The sequence below is a fragment of the Morone saxatilis genome, unplaced genomic scaffold, assembly GCF_004916995.1.
Source record: "Morone saxatilis isolate NCDOM2014 unplaced genomic scaffold, NCSU_SB_2.0 Contig23, whole genome shotgun sequence".
Classification (NCBI taxonomy): Eukaryota; Metazoa; Chordata; class Actinopteri; family Moronidae; genus Morone; species Morone saxatilis.
Window position 1 is genome coordinate 5,149,366 of NW_023339796.1, and position 11,790 is coordinate 5,161,155.

Genomic DNA, 11,790 nt, shown 5'->3' on the forward strand with positions numbered 1-11,790 from the left:
CTCTTTATTCCACTAGCCCCCCCCCCCCTACCTCTTACAAGATCATCAGCCATGTCACTTATCCAAAAAACACTCTCAACAACCTCCATCGATGAATTTTCATTAGTCTCTTTTTAGGCCAGATGCTATTTTCCTTTCTGAAGTAAATAATTGCCCTCCATCAAACGTGTCTTCTTTTCAAAGTGCTCACAGAAAACTCTGGCCTAATTAAGACCGGAGCATCAGAGCAGCAGGAGCTGTCAACCTGGACCGGGGTGCGACTGCTGACCGCTGGAATCCCTAATTGCCCCTGTTTCAATATCCACTCTTTCCTCCTCGTCACTCCTCCTCCTCCTCCTCATCTTCATTAGTTCTCAGCAGTGCTCGCTTCCCACCTCAGCTCTCTCTAATGACTGGTCAAACGTACATGCCGGACAAACAGCTCCAAATAAGCCCTCCTCCATCGACTCTGCCCTGCAGCACTCTGTGTGTGTGTGTGTGTGTGTGTGTGTGTATGTGTCTGTGTGTGTAGTAGTGCTCGTCAGCACAATAGAAACAGGTCTGATTCTCCTCACAGTAGAGCGCCTTTACTGCCATAACTGAATTCACTTTTCTTCTCTCTGCTGTTGCCTCCAGCTGTTGAGATTTTACTGTAATTGGTAGCTCGTACCGCCCCTCCCATCCGCTCTTGTCTTTGCTGCTATCGACTCTAAATGCCGCTTTGTTTCTCTATTCCCTAACTCTTCCTATCTCTGTGAGTTTTATTTATACAGCCCAATAGCATAAATCACAAATTTGTCTCAAGAGGGCTTATAATCTGTACAGTATAGGACACACTTTATCCTTAGACCCTCGTTTTGGATAAGGGAAAAACTCAGAAGTGCAGAGAGATGTTGTGCATACAGAATAGAGCAACATAGTAAAATTACAGTATGAACAATCAGGATGGCAAAACTATAGATTGTAAACATATATTAAGAACAGATCCAGGAGGACGTTGAGCAACTTCAGGTGTTGCCAAACAGACCTGAGCCACACAGCCTCCTCTCCGCCTGGAGACCAGGGGAGAGGACAGACTACACAAACACACGAGAGGCAAAGGTTTCACCATTCACACAGAGTGGAGAAAATAAACAAATGCTCAGAGGGAAAGAGAGAGAAAAGGACAACATGCACACAGCAGAGAGGGAGAGAGAGCCACAAGAGGAGAGGCTGAATCTCCCCGTCCATTTAATTCCTTCTCACTCCATTCTCCGCCTCTCCTTTTTCTCCTTTTCATCATCTCATATCATAAACTGCACATTTTGGCTCTCACAGTAGGAACCAGCTTAAGAAATTAACTTATTTTTTAGGGCATTTGTGTCCCTTTTTATCTGATTTTAGAGCTTTTTGGGGACCTTTTTTTCCCGAAATGATGAAATAATCCATTAGCATTGCAAATATCCACTCGATTAATCCCAGAGAGATTTGTTTTATATTTACCCTGCTGTTAGAAACAGGCTGGCTTTACAGAAGACTGTGGCGCCATTTTCCCCCAACCAGTGTGTCCTCCGCATTGTTGATGCTGATTTTGTTTGAGGATGTTTTTTTAAATATTGGTTGTTTTATTTGTTGCTGCAGTCTTTTATTGTTTAGTGTTTGGCTGTAGGGATAACAATGTTGATCAGTTCGTCGGTCCACTGCATTTATCCAGTCAAATGTTACAAAATCTACCAGATGGATTGCCGTTCTTTTTTTTTTTTTTTACAGGCATTAGTGGTTTCCAGAGGATACTGAATGACTCCCCTGACATTTCCCCTAGTGCCACCATTAGAGTGACATTTGTGGTTTTGAGCTCAAAGTGCCAAACATTCTGACAGAGCTGCTAGCAGGACTGTTCATTTGTGCTACAGCATGAGCGGGAACTGATTGGTCAGTTTGGGCTGCTTGTGTCCTCTTCAAGTGTCTGATACTTGTAGTGATTGTTGGATGAAGACAGCTTAAAGCAAGTTGCTCTGCTCACTGCGACCCCGACTGTGAATAACTCAGCCTAAATACAGTGACCACACTGCACAGAATAGTTCTATATTCACTAATGAAACAAGGCGGACCTTTCCACCCTCACCCATATCCCAGAGTACATGAAATATTGTAAACACAGCTACTGTGGGAGGATACTTAAAGCAGGATATGGCCCAATCACATATAATACATACATACTGTATAATTTGCTGACTTCAACGGGTGATTTATAAATCAAAAGCGTACTGTAGGTATCTATGGTGGCACTCTGTTAAATATAGGTTATATAGGCTGTGTCTTTTCCTCACCCATATGACACTGGATAATGAGATCCACCAGTCACTAATGGGCCATAGAGGACAAAAGCTGCATTCATGACCCAGTGAGCAACACAGGAGCAGGGTGACATACAGTACAATGTATTTATATGTATATTGAGGTCAGAATGCCCCCCTTCTTTTATTTTCTAAGAACTATGAAAAGCATTTTTGCTTCAAGCCACCATTAATTTCTGCCTGTGGGTAGAAGCCTACTCTCTGAGGAGGCTACAGAAAACAAAAGCGTCTTTGATGAGCCTAAAGGTCAGCCTGGAGGAGGTTGAAAATTATCCGTTTTGTTGTGGTATTTCTGGGCAATACCAGACAGCCAGACAGCATCCTGCTGGGCTTGGATGATTGCCGCCTCTCAACGCTCATATTTACCGGCCATATCCTTCGCATCCTTGAAGACCCGGCATCCTCACTAAGCCTTCGCTCGATCCCCCTTCCTCCTGCATTTAGCCGCACAAAATCAATAACAACACTCGAATGCTATTTCTCCGCTCTGAGGGGATATGGCATACGTCAAACGTAATGGTTCACTGCAGTGTAAGTACGTCTTTTCCCCAAGGGACTGAGTTGAGTTGGGAAAGGGAGGGAGGTGTCGGGTGAGGAATTAAAGCTGATTTCATGCCCCTATAAGACCCATGTGAGTTTTAACCACCAATTATTTCCTGTGTTACCCATGGGCAGCGAAGGGCCCTGAGCGCTGACTACAAAGCCAATCAGACAAGCCGAACTGCATGATCTTTTCCAACTACAATCACAAAGTAATAATGTGTGATTATATGAGTCCTCTATGGCTTTTATTCCTCCCTGTTCTTTAATCATAACCTCTTGTACACAGCCTACCAATACCACTCAACAATGCCAGGCTTCTGACTCACACCTATAATGTCCTTTTTTGTTCCAAATGACCTTAATAACACCGGAAACACATTTTTTATGACTAGCATCATATTTATTCAGTTCTTAAATCAACACCAGAACACTCTCTAGTAATATCTCACCCGTCCACCCCCGTCTACCTCTGCTCTCAAGGATACCGCCTGCCCAGGTGGTCTGGGACCGAGCAGCCTCTCCCTTTCACCCCCTCCACCACCTCTCAAGGTTAATCCCCACAGCTCTGACAGGCATGTTTTCCTCGGGTCAGGAAGTCAGGCAGGGCGAGTGTTTGGGCAGGCAGTGATGGTTCATACAGCCCGTTGAAGGACAGGCTCGCTGGAAGCAGAGGAGAGTTCAGATGCCGACAGAATGAGGAAACAGAGGAGGGGGCGGCCCCCGCTGTCTGGGTTGTCGCTCCTGCAGGCAGAGCAGACATGTGACTGGCTGTTGTCTGTCTGCAGGTTGGTGTTTTGTACTTTTACTAGGCCGCTGTGGATGGATGGATGGGCTTAATGAAACCAGGGCAGGCTCCTGGCGTGTTCCACAAGTGGGACAAGGTTACACTTCATCCCTCTTAGGCTGAAAATCTACTATGAAATGTAAAATGATTTTGGTGTTCTGTGAGCTAATAAGTAAGTAAGTTGTAAGCTTACTCGGTCACAGCTTCTCAAACATGAGGATTTACTGCTTTTCTCTGTTTGCTTTGATAGTAAAATTAATTTCTTTGGCTTTTGGACTGTTGGTCAGACAAAACAAGACTTTTTTTTCTGGAAAACTATGACGGGCATTTTCATTATTTTCTGATATTTAGAGGCCAAAACATTAATGAACTAATTTAGAAAATAATTTGCAGTTATTTTAGTATAATAGTTTGTGACAGCTCTACAACATCTCTGCTCCTCTTCAGCCAGTCGAATAATAGATGGATGGTATTTATTGTTCCTGAAGGGAAATTTTTACTCAAAGCCTGTACACATTATACATACAGCTGACATATAGTCATAAATACATATATACAGTCATACCCTAATGTGCATGCGTAGGCACTGAATGAATTCTTGATGGTTTTTAAAAGGTCTAGCTGTTAATGGAAGGGTTATGTTATACTGGCTGCAACAACCTCAGTTTGAAAGTTACCGTGTGCATGTTAAATCCAATGACGTCAGACAGCTGCAGTCCACAGAGTGATGCTGCTTCCAAAACTTAAGAAGTAAAAGTACAGTGGTATTATCAGCAAAGTGCACTTAAAGTATATCAAAAGTAAAAGAAATCATTCTTGTTTGGCTGATTATATATGACGCTGTTGGAGTGTATGCATCAGAGTGTAAGGAGCATTTTACTGTTGTAGTTGCTTGAGGTGGAGCTGTTGAACTACTTTATATACGGTTAGGTAGTTTAGGCCAGTGGTTCTCAACCTAGGGCTCGGGCCAAAGGTCACATGATAAATCTGGGAGGTTGTGAGAACATTTATGGTAACAAAAACAAGGTTCTGTTTGTATTTGTAGTAATTTTTGTGACTTTTCTCGTATTGTTAGTCATAAAACACGGTGGTACACCAATTAAACACTGCTTCTTTGCAATCTATAACGTTTTGTATTTTATAACTCTTATGCCCCACCCTTAAGTGGCCCTATGGTGCAAACAACACTGCACCACTGACCCAAAACAACCAAAGAATCCCAGACATGGGATTTATTAACATAAAGAAATACAAACAACTAATACTTATCATATGTTTCCTCTGTAAGTGTTTCTCTGAAAAATAACTATACAGCTATGAGATCGATGTAGTGGTGGAGTAAAAAGTGCAATATTTACCTCAGAATTGTAGTGGAGTTGAAGTATAAAGTAGCATAAATTATATTTAAGTATCGTACTTGAGTGAATGTACTTGCACACACATCTACACAGTGCCATACCAGCCCAAGATACCCCGCTGAACAGAGTGCACACAACTCCTGCCAAAGTAGGCATATGCCTCTAAATCCATTTCTAATCAGACTTCCCTCGGCTTGTAGAAGAAACATAGACTCGTGTTGCTTCATTGTGAATTTGAAAATGGAATAAGTCCCTGGAATGGTTTGTGTGTTCTGTTGAATTATCTGAAAAGTAAGAATAGCTTCTTGGAAAAGTCAGATAAGGCTCCACTGTTTTGTGATCAGCAGAGAATTGAGTGTTTGTTTTGTGCAAACCTGAAAAAAACATTTCTTTTTCTTCTTTCTTCTCTATTTTTATGCCTCCTGTGAGACAAAAATAGCCTGATGGTAATCAGAATACATTATTTAGTTTGGATATTCACTTGGCTTACATTACTGATTGCAGCTTTGATCAGGCGATGTAACAGGACACTGATGGAATACACTTTTTAAGAACCTTAACACCCGCAGTTTAGACACAGTAAGTTGTTTAATTACTATCAAAGGTGTTTTGTTGTGTTTGAAAGAACAAAGCTAGCGATTTCAAATGCATAAATGATAGATGTGCTTTGAATTATGGAGCGTTTATTCCATGAATCATTGAGTGGGGCACAATTTTCATGGGAGTTTTTCGAGGATAAATTCACTTTTTATGAAATGTTCAGTTCAGCCAGTTCTGAGGGAAAACTACAGTTTACCTCGACTCCATCGCCTCAAACCAAACCACCATATTGAATGGGTCACGTAATTCCGGCAGAAATGGAGAGCCTTGTCCAGACCATCCAGCCTATTTCTTGGTAATAACCTGACCGAGCTCCCTGAAGAGGCCAATTCTGGCCAGCAAGGCCCACTTAAATTCTCCGTGAGACAGAGGAAGAGAGAATAGGGTCTGTGGAGCCACTTAAAAGCCCCTGGGTGAAAATGGGATTTCTGACCTGCTCCACTGGTGCCGCAGCTCTACAGCCAGATTGGCTGTCAAGGCGCTGCTAGGTGGGAAAGGGTAGGGCAGGGGGAGATGGGAGGAATGGATGGATGCTGCTGCTGTTGATGGTGTAGACCGCCAGGACCTCATTAGCTCAACATTTCATCAAACACTATGGCACCGGGGTGGCTCTTACTGCCGTCATATATCTCTTTCTCTTTCGCCATCTTTTCTTTTTTTTTTTTTTTTTCTTGTTGTAACCACTTTCTCACACTTCCTTATTTCTGTCCCCTTCTCTTTGCCACCTCTACTTTCTCCCTCTCTCTCAATCTTTCTCCCACTGCTCCTTAAGGTCTCATTAACTAGATGAGCCTGCTCGGCTGGTAATCTGCCACTAAGTCAAAGTCAGCAGATGAGGATGATGATGACATTCCCCCCCTCCACAAATACACACACACACACATCCAGCTATAATCATTTGTTCTTGTTAATGCCATGAAAATGTAAATTTGTCATGGCTATAAGAATGTAAATAACCACCATATTTCTGCTGGGAGATATTTCAGGGCACATTACAGTGCTCTGCAGGCCTGGTTTGCATATCATTGATTTTCATTGCAGGGGTCTGTGTTCAAGCAAGAGAAATCACAGACACACACACAGACACACACACACACATACACAAGCAACATGTAGAGCAGCTTAACATACACAAATAGGTCCAATGTTAATGATTTATTTACATGCACACCCTCAAATGAGCATGCTGTAGAGAGAAAGAGGCCAGACCCTTAATGAACTATGCATGTACAAATGAAAGATTTCAGTGGCTGCGTCAACAACAGGGGACGACTGTATGACTGTGTCAAGAAAAATAACAGTACATTGAGCAGGAATATGTCAAAATGAATAGAGTTTTTATAGTTAAGGGCATAGATGTAATTTAAATTCAAAAATGCTTGTTTTATTTAGTGGAACATCTCTATGGCTGAACCTCTTATTTTCATTATTTTATTGATTTAGCTGATAAAATGTCAGAAAATAGTGAAACATGACCATTACAATTTTCACAGCTGACATATTCCTATTGCTTGTCTTATTCAACTAACAGTCAGAAACTCAAAGCTATTCTATTTACTAACATACTGTTGAAGACTAATAAAACAGGCAATTATTCAAAAATGAGAAGCTGGAACCAGATTTTTTTTGGATGTTTGCTCAATATTTGACATAAATGATTCATCTGCTGTTTGACTGATTGTTTTAGGTCAACTTAAATTGTTAGACAATATGTTGCAAAGATTTATTTGTTCACTTTGTGGCTTTGGCAGTGTTTGTTTCAATCAGATTCATTTTTCAAATTTAAATCAAGCATCGAGAAAAACAAAGAACAAGAGGTCACAATGTATTATCATGTCAACGCATTGACAAACAAAGTTAAAAATAAGATTCTCAGGAGAGATATAATGAAAATAAACACAAGTGTGTACATGTACTGTACATGGCAACTCATATGCCCTCATATGCATTCATTTGTACATGAAACAAAGGTGCACCAGGTTAAACACACATGTTCTGGTTGCAATCCATATCATTATGTTCTTATCAGCTGTATCTTTTTCCATATAAAAAATGTCATATTCTGAATACTTTATAGGTTTGTATTTGATAAGAATTCAATAGGAATCTTTTGCATCAGAACCGCTGTTTTGCAGGTAAACACACATTTCTCTGTTGTGTGCGAGTGGGAGAAAGATTTAAGGTGAATCCTTAAGACCCCGGGGTTTCTACCAATCGCAAAGCAATATGACAAGCTACATATCCCCAGGAGGCTCTGTCACTACCCATTTGTCAACAAAGAATTTTCTGCCTCAAACACATTGTGAAGCTTTCTACCAAAGTTCCCCTAGGTGTGCATTTCTGTCTGCTTTGCATATTTCTGTATAAACTAGGGCTAAACAGAACTTTTAGAGCATTTCTGACTTCTGAAAAGAGTTTGTAGAGTTTATAACAAATATGGTGTAAAACTAACATAGAAATTCTGCTGGCAGTGCTGCAGGTGCTTCCACAGGGAATGAAGAGGCCAAATGTTTTCATGCACAGTATTTGTATGAGAAATGTATTTTTTTTTTGTTTACTTCATTCTTGTTTTTCTCCTTTCTTTCTTGCATCTATCAGCCTCTCAGGATGCACTGCCAGACCTGCGCCCTGGTGACCAGCTCAGGTCACCTTATCGGAGGTGGCAGGGGTGAAGAGATCGACCGGGCCGAGTGCGTCATCCGCATGAACGATGCCCCCACCGCCCGGGGTTACGCCCACGACGTCGGCCGCCGCACATCCCTGCGCGTCATCGCTCACTCCAGCATGCAGAGGGTCTTGCGGAGTCGCCACGAGCTGCTCAACGCCAGCCAGGACACGGTGTTCATCTTCTGGGGCCCCAGCAGCTACATGAGACGCGATGGGAAGGGCCTAGTATACAACAACCTGAGACTGATGAACCAGGTGCTGCCCAAACTCAAAGTCTACATAATCTCCTGGCAGAAGATGCTGCAGTTTGATGAGCTCTTCAAGAAGGAGACGGGCAAGGACAGGTGAGAAAGTGATAATGATAATGATTATTCATAATTACGGTAGTGGTGAAACAATGATTAGGCAATCAGTCGACAGACAATACATCATCAACTCGTGAGACTTTCATATGAAAGTGTGTGACGGAAATAGTCCAAACATTTGTTGGTTCAGGAATCTCAAATGTGAGAATTTGTTGCTTTTTTTAAAATTATTTTTTATATTTGTTGGGGCTTTAACTGACAGCTGTACAGTGACAGGAAAGGGGGGAGAGAGATAAATGGTGACACGCAGCAAAGAGCCACAGGTTGGAGTCAGACCCATGGCCACTGTAGCAAGGACTCAGCTTTGGAACATGGGGTGCCAGGTGAGCTTAGGGTGCCCTGGGAAATTATGATTTTTGATTTGATTTTTTCTGACTTTTTATTAAAGCTGCAGTGCTGAACTTTTGTCTCCCCCTTCCAGCAGTTAGAGTAATTACACTAACACTGTTAACACGTGCTTATGACATACGCCATATTTCTAGTTACTATAGCCTACTCCGTTGCTACGGTCACTCCCCCCTTCAGCTCTGGAAAAATAATCATTGCTGGTTGACGTAAAACTCCATCTTTAATTAAACACTTAAACACAAAAATCCAGTAGATTAACTAGTAATGAAAATAATCACAATTTCAGCCCTAAATTGCAGTGACAATATTATATTGTGGTCGTGCTTTGTTTTGGTGTGTGTGCTAAATTTGCATATTCAAGCCTATTACTATAACCAGTGCTTAAGGTACTTAAGGTACTTAATATTGAGTACCGCCAAGGATTGGGCAGAGTAGGCATCATGTCCCACTTAAACAAGCTGCAGAAGGCAAACATGTGCAGTGGCGTATGTGGCTTAGTTCAAGCTTGTGGATAACAGCTTACATTTCTTCTTCGGGACTCCAAAAATCTATCGTTGAAAGTGGTCTTAACAAAACTATTTCTGATAGGTTGTGCAAATAAATTACTATTTACTGGATGGATTGCTCTCTGGCCAGTCTCCATTGTATTAATGTATTCATTTAACTTGAGCCCAAGGAGAAAAACATGTTCAACGTCTTTTCTGACATAAAACTGTAAAAGTTGTCCCTCATATGGAAAGCAAGGAAACATTTGTTTGTCTGAGAGCAAGCATCATCTGACCTTCAGTATTCATTAATATTTCTGTAACTAAGTTCAAAACCCATAGCTTTTTTTAACATGTAAAGAATGAACAGCAAACATTTTAGTAATATTCAAAGCGCACTTAGTAAATTCGACTACAGTTATTTCTATTTTATACTATAAATTAGTCATTTGTACCCACAAATGAATCATTCTTATGCAGGGGATTCATGCGTCCAAATTTGTAATCCAATTCAAACTCTGACTTTCACAACAAAAACATATTTTACAATACGTCACCCCTTATTTAAAGGCAGCTGTTTCCTTTATTTCAAAACATTGTGAAAATCAGCTTGTATAGACAATTAAATGCCTTTAACTGTTCTTTGATTCACACACTCGGTTGTAATCGCAATAGAAGAAGAGTACTTTTATTAATTACAAAACATAAACTTCTAATTTTACATATTTGAAGGCTCTGATGTCCCAGTTTAGAAATCACAGCTCTGAGATTTTGTTTCTGCAACATCTTCTGCTAAGTCAAACGGTGATAAAAGGACTCAAATTTAATGAGTCCATGATGAGTTTTCAGTCCTGTGGCCATTAATGCTTAATGAAAACGCTACCATACATACACGCTCTCTCTTTGTCTGAGCCTTTTCTCAGTGGAATCTGACTTCAGGTTAAGATAGATGTCAGGGGGGAAATTGCCGACTAGGGGATTTGGTAGCTCAGACATCCATCCTTCAGCATCTGTGCATACAATCATGGTAAATGTTTACAGTGAGCTAGCGGCTTTTGTTGTACTATTATCCTTTATAGCATTAGGCATTAATATCTGTGAGGCTTATTTGAGGCCGTTTCTGCTCTGTGGAGCGTGGGAAGAGAAAGACAGATAGTCTGAAAGTATTATTTTATATATCTAATGTTTCAGAAAACTTTAAAGGGAGCTATCAGGATGAAAAATGTGCCATACCTTTATGAAATAAGAATAAGTTTAACCTAATATATAAATATGCACCCTATTGTCTTTAGGGATTGGGAGCCTGTGAGCAGCATTAATAATAGAGTTTTGGGGTAATCAACTGTGTGATCAGCAACCCTGCCAGCCTGTAATTGTGATTATGGGTTATGCCATTTCAGTGAAGGTAATTAAGATGGTGTGGGTTGTTGTCACATCCACCCATTTTAATAACACCAGCAGAGGAGCAATGAAAAACAGGTGTCCCTCTGCATCCTCTGTGTTAAATTGCCAAACCAGAATGAGGCTCAACCAGTGATTAAAGGCAAATTAGTTTTTGAAATAACTTTTTTTTCCTATTCAGTATTTTATGTTCCTGTAATGCTTAATTACAATCGCTAACAGCCCCACTGGGTCGCACTGTTAGGTTTCTACTCAATACATTTCCGCTGAGTAGTGTGAGTATTTTGCTGGAATCAAATGTGTGGGTAGCAGGTTAGTTCAGTTACCAAAAGATCACAGGTTTGATCATGTTAATAGCAAATCCACCTGCTGTTGAGAAAATGTCAGCTAAAGCCTCAGCAGTCCTGGAAACCTATTCTGTGGTGACTTATGAGAGAAGGTCAAAAAGAGGAAAAGAGAAGCCACAGCAGGTCCACTGTGCAAGAGAGAGCAGCAGGGAGTACAGAGACATGGGATGAACAAGTGGCCACAACAGGAGCCTGAAATGGATGTACAGAGACCATACCCCAAGACCTCCTCTTATACCCTCGTATTTATCTGATCCTAGAATTACACTTACTGAAGAGTCAATTTAGCAGTAAAAGGTCCCTGCTAAAACTTAAGAGTAAGAAAAATGTACCAAGTGCAAGAGTGACTATTTAAGGCAATGCACTGTGTTCAGTTATTTTGGCTTATGGTCAGGCAAACCTCTGCTGGAACATAAAAGATGTTACAGAATTCCTTACAGGTCTGGTGTAGGTCTAGCGGTGTAGTTACAGATTGCAACTCCCTCGCTTCACCCTCCCCTTCCATGTACAAGGGAGAAACTACAGTGGCTGCAAAACGTGCAAAAATTTGCCTACCTACAGCCAGTGTTTGGTTTGT

At 41.1% G+C, this 11,790-nt stretch overlaps 1 protein-coding gene across 1 annotated transcript in view; it reads left to right on the forward strand.

The window, feature by feature from the left end:
• Positions 1-11,790, forward strand: part of st6galnac5a (ST6 (alpha-N-acetyl-neuraminyl-2,3-beta-galactosyl-1,3)-N-acetylgalactosaminide alpha-2,6-sialyltransferase 5a) — a 44,777-nt gene that overhangs the window by 17,766 nt on the left and 15,221 nt on the right. The window contains exon 3 of the mRNA XM_035670080.1: positions 8,199-8,611. Within this exon, the coding sequence (XP_035525973.1) occupies positions 8,199-8,611 (413 nt within the window). The remainder of the gene's footprint in view (positions 1-8,198; positions 8,612-11,790) is intronic.